Here is a 20,709-nt window from a genome sequence, read left to right as displayed (position 1 = left end):
CCTCTACTTACCAGCACGGAGTCCGGCTCCAGCTCCCTGCTGCAGCGGGCAGAGACTGCCCAAATCATCAAAGCTCTCTGAATTTTTTCCAAAGATTCAGGGAACTTTGAATCGATTCGGACCTTTTTATTGGTCCCCTGATTCAATTCAGATTTGGAGGTTCAGCCACCGAATCAGGCTGAATCTAATCAGCACCCAAAGCTTCGCACAGCCCTAGCAGCCAGCGCAATCCCTCTGCCCCCTCCTCCTCCCCGCCCCAAGCACAGAATGCGCTTGCTACACCTCTGGCCCCTCATAGCCAATATTAAAGACTATTTATTAGCACAATGCAGATGGAGTACATTCTTGCCTTTCCCCTGTTACGCTTCCTTTTCTTTATCAGAAGGGCTGTGTTATCTCTCCTTTGAAAACTTTTTTTCCCCACTGAAGTTAAAGGCAAAGTCTGTCTGCTGGATATCTGTCAGGTTCGTTTTCTGCTAAAAGTACAAAGGAAATCTTGTTTGTTTCCTGAATTACTGTCATTATGGCTGACAGCCTCAAGATAAGAAAGTAGTGCCCCATTGTCGCAGACAGATGGGGTCTTCAAGCATTAATGCCCAGGTTCTGTGAGAAGAACATTACCGGCCTCTGAACAAGAAAACAGACTAACCTTTGGGCCTTTTGTCTGGATATAATGGGATAATTTCATAGGGGCACTGGTCTGATACACAGTGTAGTTGGGCTATTCAAATACCTTGGCAATGAGCATGGTGAAAGAACCTGTATCAGAAAGGACTCTAAATAGACCAGATCAATTTTAACTCCCTCAGAGGTCTTACAAGGTGAAGATACTTGGCAGCTCAAAAGAAATTAAGGAGATGGCAAATATCACAGGCCTGGGATGTAAGTCATTGTCCAATCATAGAGTTTGGTATAATGAATAATTTTAAATATAACTGAGTTACAAAAAGGGACGAGCCATCTTCAAAGGGCCAGTGTAATTGTCTGTGCTATGAGCGGCTTCAATAGCAATAGCCACCTGCTTATTTCAGTGAGCTAATCTCATGTTAGCTCTTCATCCTGGATTTATATCAATGAAGCAAATTGAACACTCCTGTCATTCTTGCATTCCAGTGTTTCAAGCGAACTCGCTTAACCAAAAGGCACATAACAGTAGCCTAATTCCTTATGGAGCCCATCCAAATCCAAAAATCACATTCAGGCATTAAAAAGAGGGCCTGGCTTTCCAACATGCTTAATAATATGCAGCTCCCCTTCACCACAAGACGCTGGTGCTCCTGACCTTATAGCTCATTACTTTGCAATCTTAACAGTCCCTGAGTATTTATGATGCAATTAATTACCTCGCAGTTTTAAAGAAATGGAACGTATCAACTAAATTTCCATGTGCACAACCATTAATGCAAACTTCCCCTGAATGCATTATTCCCAGCAAGAGGTAAAGGTCATGGCAGTGTGGCAGGCTAGTAGCACAAAGTCTACATTCGCCTTCATTCCTCTGGGGACTTCATGGTGCCTGTGTTTTGAGCTTGCCCTTGGTGCACAAGCAGACTTCCTCCAAGATGCACACTTGGACTAATTGTAATGCAACACAAAACAAGAAATTTAAAAATTGTGGATGATCGGAGTTCCCTCTATTTACACTCTACTTCTGTCACAGGAAAATCTTCCAGTACTCCCTCATAGGAAAGACTGAACTAATCTTTGCAAAATGAAAAGCCTACATGGGCTTTATTGAAACCTCAGTACTGTTGAAGACGTACTCAGGAAATAGCATACTAGATCAGAACCACAGTCTGATTAGGAAGCAAATCAGCATTCAGATCCTCAATATACCCAATTAATTATGTAAGTATTGCTGTAACCTTTATTTGGAACAGCCATATCCCACAATCGCTTTCAAATAAATTGTTTAATCACCCATGTCCCAGGACGTGTGATTGAAAAAATTTACTGGATTTGTTCTCTTGGAGCTTCATCCAAATTCTACTGATGCCTTGCTAGTGACTTCGCTGTGACTTGTATCATTCCCTTGGAAATTACTAGCATTTCTTTTGTGCCTTTGTAAAATAATCTTTTAATAGCTTCTCCCTCCTGAGACTTAGTTCAAATCCCAGTGGAGCAAGATACGGTCTAAGCTTTGCTGCAGGTGTCAAAAGATATAGCTTCCCAATCTTAGGCAAACTGGCATTTCCTTCTCTTGAGGAAAAAGGGAACTTTATCCACAGAACTCCCACTAGACTCGAAAAGCTGAAACATCTGCCCCAGTTAGTGTGTTTGCTTATTTCAGCAATTTAGCAAAAAAAAAAGAAGCTTTTTTGGGGCATGCATAGAAGCAGAAGGCGTGCCAGAGACGGGGGAGAATTTAGTGATCTTGCTGAATAGCTGTCATTGTACGAGGCTTTAAAAGAAAATGACTTTCCCCAGGTAAATGTTCATGTCATGAGTGTATATGTAGTTCCCATTCCCTTCAGCAAAATGATTTCAAGCTCCTTAATGATAAGACGACAAGAGAAATTGCATATGCCAGAGGTAAATCTATAGTAAACCTACCCAAAGCTCCAGTAAAACTCTTGCACATCAATGTCAATATTTAGCTTCATTAACTAAAATGACAGCACATGCTCTGCAGTTGGCTGACACCAACTTTGGCATGGAAGTAGAGAAACATGCCCGTTCAGGCTAATCAACTTCCAAAGGACATACAAGTTGCCCAGACAAAAATAATCCTCAGAAGGCAGTCTCTCTTTGGTAAAATCAGCCTCATTTAAAGATGTTTTCTTTCATGCTGCTAAATAGGTTATTGCAAAAGCTATAGCGATCGAATCTCCCATTAGCTTAAGGCTGATTTATAACAACTGGTCTGATGATATGTCCCTCCTCTTTGACTCTGGTCAAGTGCCTGCTTTCTTGCTGTAAAGTGTGCGTGTGAGAGAGCGACAGACAGAGAGATGCATCTTTTGAGACCAATGTGCACCAAACCTAGGGAAAGAGTAATGATGCTTGCTTTGTGAGTCAGGAACATTTAAATGTTGATTGCTGTCGATTACCCAGTACTCAGTGAGAGTCTATGTCAACCTAAAAAAAGCAACATCCAATAACATTCCCGTTCGTTATTTGTTTGGAGCATCTTAACCATTAGAATAGCATGCCTGGACTAAAGCAGCAAAGATGTTCTTGGGCTGAAACTACTTTTAATTAAAGAATTAATATTCCTAATTGAGGCATCTCTTGCTATAGCAATGCCACCTGAATATCGATAGGCAGGCGGCAGATAAAAAGCTGCAGTCTGTTGAAATATTAGCAGAGGGAGAGAGGTTGAATGACCAGCCAAAAACATTTTTAAAAAAACCCGACTGTTTGAAATGTAAAAGAATTCTCCCATGAACTGAGCTATTAAATCGAACTCAATGCCTGAAAATATTAAGTAAAACAGACAAGTAAATGTTTGAAATAGTCAGACTGAATACATCTCTTAATTTTTCACAGGTATAGTACTAAAATAAGTGGAATTCATCAAGGGTAACAGCCCGGCAGACTTTTAAAACAATGTAGAATTGCTTAAGCAGTCTGATCTCACCCTCCAAAGCTCTGCAGCACAGTTTGCTAGCAGCCTTGCAAAAGTAGAACATGAACATAATTAGAGCAGGGACATTTAAATCTCTAGGTAAACTGTTTCCCAACTTGAAATATTGAGAAACCCTAAAAATGTGTTAGTAAGCCACAAGGGCAAAGTCAGCAGCCATGCAAGGAAATGAAATCAATTAGAAATGCACCACATTTGGCTGGTTGGATGCTAAGTGATGTCAAATATCACTCTTAATTTCAATCGAAATCTTCCAAAGGATCATTTTTACAGGTCTCCAGTATGTGTACATGTAATCCATGTCGCCTGTGTACAAGTCAACTGCATGTGCACTTAAAGACTTCACATGTGGGCCTGAAAGGTTCAAAGCCTTCAAACACTTCTCCAGATATTATTTTTGCCCAAACAGGGAATAGAAATGATACCAGGTGACCTTTGTGACCAATTTAAATCAACCAGCTCTTCTTGAATGTCTGTTAGCACATACTGCCCACTCACAGCAAGTTGTCTGCCACCAAGGGGTGGACGAAGCAGGGTTTTTACGGTGTACGGCTGGCCCTGAGAGCAGGACTGGGTAGCAATATAGACATACCCAGTGATGCTCATAGAAATTATCAGATGACTTGCCACAGAGGTCTGTGGCAGAGATGGGACTTGAATACTGGGCTCTCTAGTCCCCAGTCTGGGGTTTTAATCACAAAAGCAGCCTAATCTTGGGTCAGTCAAAGGGGAATAATACAAAGCTGTTATTGTTCTCACACATACAAGCGCATCTTTGCCATTTAAAATTCAAATGTTATTAGTAGGTCCATTTTATACCATGGCGCTGTCAAGCGCGTGGAGCTCTTCCTGACTGCTGCAGCCATGAGAAGAAAATTTTGTCTGTACCGTATTCATATCTTCATTGCCCATGAAATACATGTTTGTTTCTGGCAAATTTGTGACAATGGAATATTTGGTCTCTATGCCTTCCATGAACTGCAAAGAATAGGGACAGATCTTTGTTCCTTTTGGGGGGGAAAAAATCTGACTGTAAAAACTAAAAAGTATGTTAAACTGTGAAAAACTATATTACATGCTTGCCTTAACCTAAGCAAAGCAAAGACATTCACAGATGAGCCTCAAAATTTGGTACCAGCAAGTAACAGTCCTACCATGGTAAAATGAAAAGAACAGATGACCTTACAGGTCTTTTCCATTTGTAACTTCTACGATTTGCCTTAGTTTCATGCTATTCGAGGCAGCATTTGGACATTCAGATATTTGGTGTTCTTGCATAATGCAGGAAATATATACTTTGATTCCCTCATATGAAGAGATGGATTAAAGGAAGCATTTCAGTTTTAATTCTGCCTGTCCATGCTCAGTTAAGCTCAAATTTGCCAGTTAATACCATTTGAAGATTTTTTTTAAAATGGTTTAATATCCACGTGTCTAATATAGTGTGGGAAATTGTCTTTTGGCCCTCTAGGTGCTTTCCTTAAATGGAAAAAAAAAAAGCTGGTGGGGGGAGAGCTAGCATTTCAATGGGAAGGATAGAGGAAATTAATAGGAAGTTAAATTTAAGGATATCTCTCTGAGGCTTATTTGCAATCACAGTTCTGGCATCTCTGTGATACTGTTTCTCAGCACACCTGAGGCCTTTCACACTCAGTTTGACAAATTAATTTCAATGCCAAGGCCGCCAGCTCATTTAATTTCTTCTCAGCTACCTTATTTTTTGTTTCCTTACTTTCTGTTCATGATAATGGAGTACTTTATTTACTTAGGCCAAAGTCAACTTACAACTTTGGAGTCCACTGCCCAGGCTAGAATAAAAAGTAAATGTTCCTATCACTTGTCTGCTGTCAACTAAAACTTAAACTGTTGTTATCCAGCATGGAAACATGTCACTTTTCAGGTGTTGGCATTTTTCCTCACAAATAAATTGCACTGACATAACGTTGCTACTATGATTGATTGGTTAATGGCATTACTCTGTATTCTGTTTATTCTAGTTTTGGCTATTGTGCCTTGGATTCTCATTTTAATCCCCTGCTTTCAGAGTGCCTGGCTCTAACTTAGTGTTTTATGTTGGTATACAATAAATTACAACGTGAAATGCAATCACCCACTGGAAACAACATAATTTATTTTTAAATGAAGTGAAAAATCCACTATTTAAATATTCTCTAGGGGATTTCTCTCTGGTTGTGAAACCTAGATCTGATCGTAAAGTCTAGTTTCCCAATAGAGATGCTAGCTTTTGATGTGTTCACTGTGGCTGAGTTCAGAAGCACATTTTTTTTTCCCTAAATCCCTTCTAGGGTAACAGAAAAAAACTCTGGGAAGCATTTCCACTTTGTCCAGTCACTTGTATGTATTCCAGGTCCTAAGAGTTCTTTGATGCATGTCTGTGCATTGACCTATTATGATTAAGTTCATTGTGGAAATTAATTATTCCAAGGCAGTGAAGGGCAAGCCATTTTTTTTTCACCAAGACCAATATATCTTTAAAAGCTAGCAGTCTGCTAAAACATTTTGCATTTGTTGTGAATTTGATGGCATTTAAATACAGTTTGAAAAGGCAATCACTCTCTAATTACTATTCACACCAGACCTATGTCAAGACGTCTTACCAGGTTTAAAGCTTGTACATTTTCAGGTCAATATATCAGTTCTTTTTCTTTTTTGGACTTCATCTGGTTTTTATTATTTAAAATCAATAGGCCATTTTGTGATATTGTCTTAGTGAAAACCTTGGGGGATTTTGGTTGCAATGGTGATGAACTGCCTTACGAAATACAATATGCCAATATGTTTATTTTCTTGAGCGCTTTAAGAAAGTACATTCCTTGGGCTTTATCAGCTCCTGAACTCAGATGCTCTAACTGCATCATGGTAAAATGACTGGTTTTGACTGTGAAAACCCTAACAACCCAGTGTTCAGAAAAGATGCCTCCAAAATAGCTTATTTTGGCTTGCTTTCTTTCCTTGCACAAAAAACCAGGCAACTACAGCTTTAAGGACACGCTCCATCATGCACTTGTTCTTTGTCCTACCTCTTTCTCTCCATTGTGTGGCTGACATCCAGTTAACTTATCCTCTATCAATTTCATCTTAGATCTATTTCTTTGCTAAGCTCCTTCTCTTACACCTACTGTTCTCTTTGTCCTGATCTCATTCAGCAGCTCCTCCATGAGAGGCAGGCTGTGCCTGATATCACAGTGTTTCAGTCCAATACTGTATCATCAGTAGTGGCTAGTTCTTCTGAAGTAAGGCCTAAGGATCCCTCAAGTAGGCAGATGAAGGATGACCAGCTTCCCATACAAGATTTCCTCCTGGTCTCTAGGGCTAGGGACAGATATTGAAAAAGCCTGAGCCTGAATTGCTTCAATCTTTGCTGTTAGTCTAACCTGGCTAGGCTAGGTTTGTAACCAGAAAGACACGCCAGAAATGTAGGTAGGGCGGTGGGAAGGGGGCACTAGAGCAGCCCTCCCTTCCCTTCCACAGTGCTGAGCTGAGGGGAGGCATGGCCAGGCCCTGGCAGGACACTCTGATTAGGGAGGGGTTCCCCACCTCCTGAGCAGATCAGCGGGGAATTGATAACAGTGTTTATCACCCTTAACTCAGTGTTTATCACCCCATCAGGAAACAAAGCCTCTCTCTATTAGTATAAGCTTTTCTTAAACAGCTTTTTCAAGGAAGGAACTGGTCTCCCACAGCACAGACCATAGCCAGCATGTGGTAGGCTAGCGGAAACCAGGCAGATGCCTGCAGTCTCTGCTGGAGCTGCTTCCAGAGAGCAGAGGGAAGGGGCCAGCTCTGCTGTGAAGCAGAAAGCTCCACTCAGCCCAAAGAGCATGCCGGGATGTGGGGGGGGGGAGGGGGAGTCTGATTTAACTTAAACAAGCAAGGGGCCTGGGACAGACATTGCATAAACCAGTTTGACCCAAATCAGTTAAGTCTGATACTACATTCAACCAGGTTTGTCTCAAACCGGTTTCAGCCATTTTCAAGTTGGTTTATGTACACTGAACAGCTGGTCTGCTACAGGTTTAAATCAGTTTCTGATCACCTAAGCCAGTTTATAAATATGTCTGCCCCTAGACTAGCAGCTAGATTTTAGCCTAAGGCTGAAGCATGAGTTCTAATATCCCTTCCACAACTGATTGGCATTAACTGTTGTAACTCTGGATATTCTCGTTATCCATCTAAACATCTAGTCCCTCTCTTCCTCAGTTCTTGGCCTTGGTAGCTTCCTATGGTAATGAGATCCATTTCCTAATTATGTGCTGTGAGAGACAGCATTTTGCTTTACCATGCTTGCATTTGCCTTCTTTATATTGCACTGAATACACACTTGTCCTTGTGTTCTAGGGCAATGACACTCAGCAGAGTCCTCAGCAATCTGTACGTCTTGTGCTCCAACTGCACACCTACTTATTTTGTATTTCTGGGCAACTGTGTATTCCCTAGCTTGCTACTGCTGACAGTTGTGAGTGGTAGGACAGTAGCTGAATTAGCTAAATTATTTCCTTTTGCTTGCACTGCAGTTTGAAGGACGGTCTTCAATACTGTGTTTGATTCATTCAGAAAGCCGCCACATATGCCTCCTTCTATGACTTAAAGAAGAGGTCCATATTCTAAGTTAAATTGTAATTGCTCCATTTAAATGATAATATCAAGATGTTTTGGGCTGGCAAGAGATTCATGCAAGGCATTTTTATACCTAGCAGCTCTTTCATGGGTCTATCCATCCTCGCTCCAGATGTCAAATATTAAAAAAAAAAGATTTTGGCACGAACAGCAAAGTTCCCTTGACTGAAGGATTTACCTCCTAGGAATAAGAGCCTCATAAAAGATAAGCACTGGGAGCAAAGTGAGCCACGTAAGGGGTTTTGCAAAGATTAAACCCATAACTTGCCACTAGCAATGGGATATTTCATCTGTTCAATAAGCATTAAAGTTCCCATAGTTTTTATGACACTATAATCTTTGATTACTCTGATAAATATTTGGACTATAGGAGAGATTGTGATGAAACTAATAGCAGTTATAAAAAGAACAACTAGTTGTGGAGCTGGACAAGAACCAAACCCCCGACGTGACACCAGCATATTTTGGAAGACTTCAGATCCACAGCCAAACTTCTCAGCTAGATCCTGGCCCCAGTCTATCCTGCTCTGTATAGTCTTTTCCACCTGTGGAAAGCCATTATGAAACTCTCCCATATGATTTGACAGTGGTTGCCAGCCACTTTCCAGAGCATAAATAATGATGCGAGATACAAAACAATGGAGTATCTGGGCCCTTTCTCTCTCAAATACATTGAATCAATACCCCTGGGCTCCCAGCATCACTCAAATTTAGGAAAAGGGTTGAATGCTCAATGTCAGGCCTCTCTGTTTGTTGAAGCATATTTGTCAAATTCATGTTCTCACTCAGAACGACTGTGTATAAAATAACCCACATCTGGCAAAGGGAGATCTTGCCATGTGCATGTTCCATACAGCTGGTGTTTCCCTGGCTTTTCATCAGTTCCTCAGACAACAGAGCGAATCGCTCCACTTACACAAAATAAACTGCACCTGCAAACCATGCAGGCATACATCATTTGTGCCTCTTGTTTTACAAAACGAGAGAGCAGAACGAGACTGCCATCTTACTATTTTCTTACAGGCATATCTTTTTTTTTTTTTTGGTAGAGCTAATATCCATGTTTATGACTCTTTTTGCTATAGGCTCACGTATGCGCTGTGGTACGGCCAGGCATTTTTCCAGGAAGAACACCTGCACCATTGTACCTCAGACAAGTAAAAGTCTCAACTGCTATATCATGTAGACCACAGCTGAGCAGTATGCTACTCCACTAGGTGTCTTGGTCCAATGCTATGACTTGGCATGGGCAAATACCTATCTCCTCCCCATCCCCTTCTCACTAGACTGCTTTCAAAGGGTGTGTGGAGTCGGGAAAGAAATCAGAATCCTTGAATGTTTAACAACTGTACTACTACTACTTAGGGCAAGTTCTGCTCTCGGTCTGAGCAGAGTAAATAAATCCAGAGCAATTATACTGAAGTAAAGTGAGGATCTCACTGATGCTATGAACATATGCTGCATTTGTCCCTGGATAGGCTGTGCCCGTGTTTTGTTCTGGAACAAAAATATCCCAGGATTGGCATATACACACACATCACCCTTTTACCACGATTTATTGAGTGGCTAACTACAGTGCTGCTTTTTCTGCCATTGGTTCAATGATGCAATCCCCGGAAAACTGTACAGACATACTTTGCAATAATCTGGGCTAAACTGTCACTACCTTTTATCTAAGAAGCTTTTTTAGAATTCATCCTGGAATAGTGGACATGGCTTATCCTGAAATAAATGAGGCTCATGTACGCAGCCTTAGGGAACAAAAGAGCAGGTACTTGCACTTAGCATTTATATAGCCCTTTTCGCCTTCAAGGAGCTTCACAGACAGTAGCTAGTTCTAATCTCTGCACAGCCTGCCTCACCTAGCTTTGGGACATGTATGAGCCTTTCCTTTCCCCCAGTCTTTAGATCTGAATCTTATCATGGTGTACCTTGCCAACACTGTAAGACCCTGAGATACCAAAGAGGCATTGATTCACCCATATAGTGCAATACATGCACATGAGACTTTATAATAACTGATAGCAAAAATACTTAAATCACCAATTTATCACCAGAGATACTTTATTATCCCCTGTTTTCTGGAGGAAGACACTGAAACACTAAGGGCTAAATCTTATTTTGCTTTGTTTGCCTAAACAGCAGGTACACAGCCACTACCCGGCAGTGTTTGGCACATTGTGATTTAGCTCTGCCTGTGCCCAGTGGGCATGCTCAGTGAAATAAATATGCTGACATGGCGGATGTGTGTGTGTAAGGTCAGAAATTGTAGTAGGGCAACAAACATGATTAGCAGGTGTTACCTTCCCATATTTCATCCTAACACTCTAGTGGTGAATGTAGAAAACAAGAATCCCAAGATCCCAGAGGAGATTTGAAGACATGCATCTTCTGCTTCTTTACTCTAATTGCGCTAACAACCAGGCCAAAGGCAAGATGTGATTTAAGTCATTCTCCAGCCCTCCTCTTGAAGCTGGCCTACTAGACCCAGCCAACAGAGGAAACTGTGTAGGGCTAAGAGGACAAGCATAAGTTAGAGGGGACAGTTCAGTGAGATTAATACCACCCTAGAATAGAGGTGGCTCTGGGTTCTAGCCTGGCATCACCTTGCCAAACCTCCTTAGTGGTTTTTATCCATTTTAGACAATGGATATTACATGCAAGATGTGCCAAGTAAGCCTCAAGAGGTGGGGTGGAGAGGAGGTTCAAACCCTTTCTTGGTGAGGCAAGGAGGAACCTAGAACCTAGGCAAACTGGTAGGCTAGCTCTCCTCCCTCACTTCTGGAAAAACTGGGCTTGTCTACACGTGACACTTTTAAGTGGAAATAGCCTAAAAAATCACCATTTTTAAGGTACATTAAAGGTGCATGTTCACACATGCATGCCCTGCCTTAAAAATAGTGACTTTAGGCTAATTGCACCTAAATATGATACCTGCTTAAGTACCAAATCTAAGATGGGATAGCTAAGCCCATGTGTAAATGCTTAATGAGCATCAATGGACATGCGCTGCATTAATGCTCATTAGCATGGCCACACATGCGCTAATGCGATTTAGCTAAGCCAGCCTAAATCTAATACACCTTAATGCGCATTAGCATGTGTACACATGTAGATGCATACCTAAATTGCCTTAATGTACCTTAAACAAAGGTGCATCAAGTTTGGACATGTGTAAGTACATGTGTAGACATGCCCACTGAGTCCCAAATTGCATTTTAATGCCCAAAATTGCAGATATGCAGCTGTGTACATGCCAGTTAGATTCATAAAGTAAATGGGATTTAGCCCTAAGAGTATAAAGCAGTTTCCCCAGGGCAGTCTATTATGAGGATTTGGGAATCCCACTCCCTGAGTCATTTTGTTTGTTAAATATAATGTTTTATTCTTTTGTCTCCCACTTTAAATTATGTGTTTGTCAAGGCTGTTTGAGAAAGGTCTACTCAGGAGCATCAAAAAGAGACAATCCCTTGAAATTTACCCTAACACATCAGCTCTCCCCTTCTTTTTTTGACTTGCAATTCTCCAGACTATCAATCTTAGATGTCTATAGGCTTAGATCCTTGAATAAGTTCCCTGTGTTCCAGTTGCTTGCACACTTTGTACAGAGGAATAGATTGAAGCAGACAGTACTCATTTTCATGGTGACCCAGAACAGCTATAGTTACAAGAACACCTTTAATCTCCCGTTTCTGTTTCTGAATTGAAGTTAGGGAAGAGATGAAAGAAAATGTCTCACACTTCAGTTAAAAATGCGGCTACTTCTCAATTTTCTTTTTCTTTGATTTTACTTGAAAACTATTGCCTCAATTTCCAATCAACTGCTAATTTGAAAATGAGGCATTTCCTTGCCTTTCTATCCTTAACAATAAAAGAAATCTCCCCTCCTCATTCATATAGGTACTTCCTCAACAAATGCAGTTGTCATACTTTGGGCTTGTAGATGGCTTTATGAATTAACTTCTCCCTTGGGTGAGTTTTCATATAAGAATGCATAACAGAATCAACTGCAAGAACCAGCAGCTAAATACGACTTCAGTGAAATTCAGAAAAACTTACAAAATAAACTGAAGATTGAAAAGAGGATTAGGGTCATGCTGATATGAAGGGCATCGGCTGCACTGCAGTCCATTTTGGATTTCTTGCAGGAACACACTTGTACTTTCAGTTCTGTATTATTAGTCAGAGGTGGCTTTCCAGAATCTGTCACCAGGATGGGGATGTTGTAATTGGCCTTTTTCAGGTTTTGAAGCAGGCTGACCTGGGCATGAGTGTCTGCAAAGAACGAGGACACAAGAATTAGAGAGCCCCAACTGACGGTGGGGTGGAAGGGGAAATAAGAAGGACCAATGAACAAGCCACACAACCACATACCACACTTACCCATGGAAACTAAAGGGGAAAAGGAGTATTATACATAGCATAGAGAATCTGGTAACAAATTCAGTCACAGGAATTCATCAGACAGAGTTGAGGGATAATGGTCAATACCTTCCGTGACACCAGGAAAGCAAGGGCTTTCAAAAGCTTCAGGACTTTTACACAAGTATGATTTCTCTAGTCAAAGCATGTCAGCAGGCAAATTCCAGTGGAAATAAGTGTACCAATTAGCAGCTAGATTACATCACTCACACAGTGGGCATGTCCACAAGAAATGGTTTGAGCGCAGTAGGCTAATTCTATTGCACATTAGCACGGCAGGCAAAAACCCAGGCTGATGTACTAATATGCAGTAGAATTAGTCTACCGTGCATTAGTGTCACCAAAAAAATATGCATTAGTCACCAAAAAAGCATGCACCGGAGCTAATGCGCAGTAGTGCCGATTACGGCACATTATAGTAATATCTGTAGGTACAGGGCTTTTTTACACATGCAAGCGCCACAGCACTGGGTGCTTTGAAAAACACCCGGCGCTGCAATGCATGCAGCTGTATCAGGTGCAAGATTCACATTAGCATGAAGAAAATGGGGGCAGTGTGTTTTTGAACTTTAGTTCAAAAGTGCGCTGCCGCCATTTTCTGCACGTTGATGCACATTTTGCCACTTAAACAACTGCACAGCACAGTGCACGTCAGCTCATGTGTGGAGCACACTCGATTCATCGAGTCTGGATTTCTTGCAGGACTCGATCAATTGAGTCTGCTCCAAAGTAGCGGATCTCTGGCAGGCTTGGGACAGAAAGGCATGTGTATAAATACCCAAAGGTACTAAACTTAATGTGCTGTAATTACGGCATGTTAATGAATGTGTAGAGGCGCCCAGTGAGGAGGGAGGTAATAAGATGCCTTCTACCCAAAGTTATGGTCTGGAAGTTGGGAGTGGACATGGGACCTGTTATCAGGTGCTTCCCTAACCTGAGTTGTTATAAAGGGTAAGGGAAAGCAGGGGGTAAACCAATCACTGCCTCTTTTACAATGGTCAGCAGAGTTGGCTGTTTGTTAGCAATCAGGTAAATATAATGAATGTGAATACAGGACAGAGAGCACTGACATTGTTTTTGTGGACCTGGTCCAACTTCCATGTCTCCTTAATGGGCTGAGGGTTGGGTCCTCAAGACACACTCTGCCTGAAAGCTCATAGAAGTTCGTGTGCTGGGAGCTATTTGCACATATTTCATAGCCTGCTCTGAAAGTGGACACACCAAAAAAAATAATAAATTTAAGTCTTAAGCCATGTTAAAAGCTCGGGTTAGATAACATTTTCAAGTTTATCACACACAGTAAAACAGCTGCAGGAATTGCAACAGCAGGAACCAGGCCAGAAAACACCAGTGAACACTCCTGCAATATGCTGTGAATAAGAAACAGGAGTCAGACCATTTATTCCATTATCTGGAATAGTCTAAATATGCTAAAGTGAATTTATAACTGTGCAGTTGTTTTAATTCAGATTTTGATCCTGCTACATTAGAGAAGTCCAGGGCAAGATGCTCACAAACAGCAGCAGTATCAAAGCCACAGGCGCCTGTCAGAAATTAAGATGCCAGTAAAAATGGTCCTGGGTTTGACTGGACCTGATTTTCTTTTTTAACAGCAGGCTGTAGACTTCTTACCTTCCTTAGCTTTATGAATTCCTAACTTACGTGCTTCTGAAGAAGCTACAGTGCTAGCTAATGTTTTAGAGGGATTGGAGTGATTAATTAAGAATACCTAGGCTCATCTTGGAGAAATGTTTGCAACAGACTCTCAAAAATACATAAATCTCAACCAGATTAGATTCTCATTGCGAAAAACAAATTTCTGCCACGGTTCAGCTGGTCCACCAACCCTCTCAGTGAACGTGGGGCAATTTAAAGCTTTGAAAAATAATCTAGCAAAACTGTCAAACTGGGTGAAGCTTGCTCATTTGCCTCAGCTTTTGTTTTCAATTTGCAGGGTTGAAAACAAAACTCAGAAGTCATATATGGAACCGTGGAAATCAGTGGCTATGAATTAAAACCAGCAAGGTGCTTGCACATACAGGTAGCACATTAGTTTGCTACATGAGCTCAGATAGTTTGTGGCCTCCTCATTTTTTTGTGGTATCAACTACCATATTGCAGAAAAGACACTATTGCCTTGTCTCTGGTAAGGGTGTACAGCATAAGGCAGTCAAGATGAGTTCAAGTCTCAAGAATCTAATATTTGGAATAATATTTGGGGCTTGGAGGTTTATACTGATGGGGAAAGATTTTGCAGTGAACTGCTAGAAGAGTTCGTACCAGGGAAGGGGTGGAGAATGCTGATGGAGCTAAACAGTTTGCTCAGCAAAACAAAAAGCGATAGAAATAATCTAAATTAAAAACAATAACCCCCAGAAGCACAAATCTTCATGCTTGCTTTCTGCCCTAGAAATATTCTGCAATTCTTTGGCACGTGCTTGGATTTCTCCTCCTGCAATATCATCCCTGATCTGCATGATACTGTCTGACACGTAATTAGTTCCAGAGACTCCAGTGGGGACCACTCTAATGCATGAAGTTAGGCACACTGTACAGTCCCTTGCTGAATTAAGGCCAATTAAATCATAGGATAAGACGGCTACATTGTAAAATTGCCCTGCATGTCTTACGTATGCAAGCGATCCTACAAAATTACAGGGCCCCATTACTGCTTAAAGAAATACTTCGGGAGGCAGGTGGAGTGAAGTCTTTGGGAAGAAAAAGAATTCAAATTTCAGCGAGGAAGCCAGAGTCTGTTGCCGTGTCATCAATGTCCTACCAAGCCATCATTTCTAAAAGGCACTTCATTGAAAACTGCTCACCCACCAGTCCTGACAGCTGTAAAGATCAGAGAGGGGCTAGCCAGGTGAGACCTGCATCTGCAAAACTCTTGCTGAATTGTGCTTGTTGAGGGTTTCAAACAAAGCAAACTCAGAACCTCTCCCAAAATAGAAACGGAACAAGGAGACACAAGACCCCAAAACTGGATAAAAATGCAAGACTTACTGTTAATCTTGGTGATTTTCCACACTTTATCTGGGACAGCCTGTTTGCTCAGTTCAAATTTGAATGGATCTGTATTGGGGTGAAGGTCATCATCTTTTGCTTCCAAAACCACTACCCTGAGATCCTTTGCATCATCACAGACTTTTGCCAGAGTTGGCTTAATGTACGGGGCATTGTCATTGACATCTTCCAGGGTAACCTGCAAAGTCCCTGTACCAGTTGCAGGAGGGTTGCCTGTGTAAAAAAAAAACAAGCGTATGCTTATGAACCCAAGCTTTCAGAGGACATACTGCCATTGGTACATACCTTGGTGCTCACAAAAGGACAGCAATGCTATCGACATAATAAGCCCAAGAGTCACTTTTACAAGATAGTGCTGTATTTTCAGAATCTGGTGTGCATGGACCACGGGGAAGAGCGTTAATCTAAGCAAATCTCCTTTAAGGTGGCTGCTGCGCCATGAGAAAAGCTTTGCATAGTATTGCTAATCACTGCGTGGTAAGTGTCACCGTCTATGCAGGGGGCCAGTGCAGGGTTGGAGGGAGCAGGAGCAGACTACTGCCAAGAGCGGCAAATTTTCTCCTGAATCTCAGCACATGTAGACACCTGCCCAGGATGGGTTTACTCTAGAGCAGGGGTGGACAAAATGTGGCCCTGGAGCCAGATGCAGCCCACCAGGCCATTCTACCTGGCCCGCAGGGCCCCTAAAAAATTTAGAAAATTAGTATTTATCTGCCCTGGGCTGCCTGTCATGCGGCCCTCGGTGGCTTGCCAAAACTCAGTAAGCGGCCCTCTGCCCAAAATAATTGCCCGCCCCTGCCCTAGGTTAGTTTCCTCTAGAGCAAACCCACCCCACAGCATTTGTACATGTAGATATGCCTGCTGTGTAATAGCTTCTCAGCCTTTTGGCTAAGATCAAGTGTGCCATCCCCCCCGGGGTTAGTTGGCTAACACTGTATTTTCTATAACCGAGTTGCATTCCCCTCCTCACCCCCATCCCTCTGTATTTCCCTACTGACTTTGTCATCTTTTTGGTTCATGGCTCTTAACGTCCACTAATAAAACTCAATCTATTCTATGGGGTCAAAATCAGATGAAGGTATATAAGTGAGATCCAAGCCTAAAGGAAAAATTCCTGTACATAGACATACAGTGAGAGGCCGTCCATGCCCCCGGGGAGCTTTCCCTGGAATTAGATCCTAGTTATTTTAAATCCAGGGCCTTGAATTGTGGACCATTTTTAGTTAACTTAGCAGATGTGCAGTTGTCAGCTGAATGATCTCCCTTATTTACCCAGAGTAGTACAGAACGAGCAGCGGCCGTTCAAGCTTCTACAAATTATCTGCCGGTGTATCTCAGTCCTGACTGGACAAAGCTGCTTCAGGCACGAAAGAGCTGTTTATTCACCATGCCCCCCAAACCAGCCTTAGCTCCCATTCAGCGACCGACACAGCGGCTGTGGTGCTGGAAGTATTCGTAATGCAGACGTCCACCCACTGGGAACAGGACGAAGACCACCATCTCATTTCGCAGAGGTCAGGAAAGAGCTGACAAGTGGTAATAACTTCCAGTCACTACTGATGCATGCCATGGTTGAACCAGTGACCTGCTATACCAGTTAAAAGCTCAATATCTCATTTCCAGTCCCTTTGAAATCCGGCTCCCCTTGACAGCTGGTCTCAAGTTTTTAAAAACACCTTTCCTCTTTTAGATGCTGTGATACCTAATAAGGCTGTCCCCAACTGAAATCAAACATTTCTTTGGATCCAGGTTTTCTTACCTACCTCCGACACCTAGCATTTTCTCCATAGCAAAAATCTGTGATTTCTGGGTTCTGTTTAACTTCAGACCCCCTCAGGATGCAGAGAGGAAACAGGAGGCTATGTTTAACCGTTGAACTTCTAGTGTGATGGTTTATGGTATTTTAAAATTCAGCAGGAAAAGTGGTACTATTTAGTATAATTAATCTGCATATAATGGCAGGATCAACTTCAAAATCACCAATTGATTGTGGCAGTACATTTGAAGGAAGAAAGTAAACACCTCGTAGTCTGGCTCGACAGACTACTCACTGTAACATAATGTGATTAGTTGTTATAATGACAAATGTTACTAATAGTGACACTTCATTTGTTTCAGAAACACAAATGCATAACAAAGGCAGAATTTTCAGTCCCATCGGTTTTTTTCCCTTCTCTTTGTCATCACAAGGGTGAGGGTTGAGTTCTTTTTAATGAAAAATAAATTATTTTTCACTTTTTATTGAACTAATTGAATTTGCAGAAAGACTCCAATACATTTTTTGTTCTTGATATGTTATTAAGTAAAGTCGTACGGCAGAATGGATGAAAAGACATTTGAGTATTTGAAATATGATCATAAAAGTCAGCCTTTCATGCACTTAATTAAACTGCTGTCTTTAATTCTGAATGCATTATTTCCACACTGGACTGATAATGTCTTGCGCACTGCCCTCCTTATCTGCCTCTGAAGTCAGTAATATAGAAATCAGCTTTTTGAAATTAAGAACTCAATGGTATTATAAATATACTTTTCTTTGGTCAAATGCAGATGTGGCCATATACTTCTCTGCCTTGCTTATGCATCGCTATTTGTATACAGCTTATGGACTAGGCAACTAATATGCACAAATAGAGAGGAAGAAAATTGCTTTTGTCCACTTCAATGACTTACTCTCAGAGCATTTTACTTATAAAGACTTAAACAAAATGTTTTCCTGATTTATAAAGACTTTCAAAAGAAAAATAAGCAAATGTCAAAGCCATAAATTGAAGCTTGTTAACAAGCCTGCCATAAAAATGCAACAAGAAGTGAGTCAAAGAAAAATGGTCACAACATATCCACTGGGAATATACGGCTTTTATATATTTGACACTATTATGCCTTTGATATAAAAACCATTCAAAACCCCATGATCTCCAGTTGGCAACAGTTTTGAAATGAACGCCTCTCACTAGCATATTTTAATTCTAAAATAAGATTTCTTTCAATAGATATTGTAAAACTTTGCCATTAGAAGTTGAATTAATGCATAAACCAGGATTTAAAGGTCTCAGTCCTACCAAACTCTTGGGAACAGCTTTGCAAAAGGGCTCAGGTCCTGTTTAATCACTGAAATGACTGCTGGGGCTGAACACTTTGAACATTTAGGTGCCTGCATAGGGCCTGAAGGATAGTGAAACCATCTGAAATTCCTGCTGGTCGGCATACAAGATACAAAATTCAATTTAATGGCACTACTCACGTGAGTAAGGGCGATTAGTATAAGGATCCTCAGGGTTCACCCCCAAGTTAGTTTAATTCCACATGAAAGATGAGAGAGCCTGCATCAGCTATAAGCATTACTGAGTTGGAGCCATACCCTTGCAACTGTTCTAAGTGATTCTTAGTAGTAGTGGGGATACTCATTTGAGTAAAGATTTTCCAAATTAAGCAAGGTTCATGAGTTTGGACCCTCTGTCAGTAATTCCAGAGAATACCAAATCATACCACAATGGGAAGCTTATGCTTTATACCTTTGCAATGCATGATGTATAGTAGTATCTTTATGTCCCAACACTGAAGTACATAAAAAGCTCCTGCAATCACTTGTCACTTAAGCAACAGCTAGTGTAGTTGCAAGATGCAACCATCAGAAAACAGAAAAGGATTGGTGGGTACGCATCATGGCTTGAAGGTGCAGGCTACATATTGCACGACAAGGTCCATTGTCTGGGAGCTAGAGCCTAGAATGAAAGGGGCTATTACGATAAGAAAACAGCATAACATTTTATTCTAGTTCTATCAAGTGCAAATGAATGTGGTTACAGAAAAATAAGTGGTTTGAAAATGAATGTTCTGAAAATAGACCCTTTGGATGTTGCTGTATATTGATATTTTAATTTAATGTCATGTGGGATCATATGGTGCTTCTTAAGAAACTGCGATTCTTATGAAAGTGTAACTCAGCTGCAGAAATGTTTTCTATTCAATTTAAGTATGTGGCAATGGATTTGAAGACAGACTTCCAGCTGGACAGTTAAAGGTAGTTGGAGTTCTGACAGCTGCATGAGAACCACCAGTTAGTTATCGGGAGGCCTCCAATACATCAGTTATGCCTGTACGTAAAAATGATGGGCATGGACTGGGAAAACATTTTGCAAAATATCAAGCCTTGCACAGAACAGCATGTTCACCAACTAATCATGACTGAATTCCTGATCAATACATTAATAAGAGCGTAGCATCCCCTTTTTCTTTCTTGAAAATAGCTTTCTGTCAAGTTGGTCTATGATTAGCTGATACAGCAGCTCAGCTCACAAAACCAATCTGCAACGCAGAGTAAATAATGACATCATCAGCAAATGCCACTCCGCCCTGCGAACATCCATCAGAAATAATAAATCTACATAAATCATTTGCTCTAATTGAAATGAAGTTATTGCAATGCAACATTGTCACATGATTGTCGTCTCCTGCTTGGAAGACAAATGCTTTGGATTTGCTTCGGTGTTTACGAAGCAGCAGGGGATCATTATTCTGAGATGAGATTCTGCTTTTCTGATGGCATATTTTAAAGAGATAGCAACAGGATAGAAATCTAATAATACAATAAAATACCTATGTTACATCAGTAATCTGAAAAGAAATGCAGTTTCTGAAATCAAAACAGCTCACTCCACTAAACAGAACCACAATGTCACTTTGTTGCGCTTCCTTGTGATTTGCTGCCTTGCGGAAATCGTAGCTGGGGGGGCTTCCATTATCCCATTCTCTCCTAGAGGCTGGGTCCCCTGGTGGACAACATCTTCTTGGCATCCTTATTAACTTAGACAAGGAACCTGGCCCACAAGAATATATAAACTACAATCCCATGAAGCAACAGGCCACCATGGGAGAATGCACCTCCTACTGCACTGACTCGGAATGAAAAGTTCTGCTATTTCCCTGTTGAATTTTTCCAGAACTTTTAATTGCGAGAAAGAGCGTGGTACAGTATTTCGACTCTTTGCCCCAACGTGGGGTCAAAACAAGGGCTGGACTTTCCTACGAGAGGG

At 41.3% G+C, this 20,709-nt stretch overlaps 1 protein-coding gene across 1 annotated transcript in view; it reads right to left on the bottom strand.

Annotated features, from left to right (window-relative positions):
- Positions 1-20,709, bottom strand: part of CDH13 (cadherin 13) — a 758,015-nt gene that overhangs the window by 8,433 nt on the left and 728,873 nt on the right. The window contains exons 12-13 of the mRNA XM_019535944.1: positions 15,653-15,886; positions 12,284-12,499 (exon numbers count right to left, since the gene is read on the bottom strand). Coding sequence (XP_019391489.1) covers positions 12,284-12,499; positions 15,653-15,886 — 450 coding nt within the window. The remainder of the gene's footprint in view (positions 1-12,283; positions 12,500-15,652; positions 15,887-20,709) is intronic.

This window comes from Crocodylus porosus, unplaced genomic scaffold (assembly GCF_001723895.1).
Source record: "Crocodylus porosus isolate Cpor-Errol unplaced genomic scaffold, CroPor_comp1, whole genome shotgun sequence".
In the NCBI taxonomy this organism is placed as follows: Eukaryota; Metazoa; Chordata; order Crocodylia; family Crocodylidae; genus Crocodylus; species Crocodylus porosus.
The sequence above is the reverse complement of the archived record's forward strand: the minus strand, read 5'-3'. Positions and strand labels throughout refer to the sequence as shown.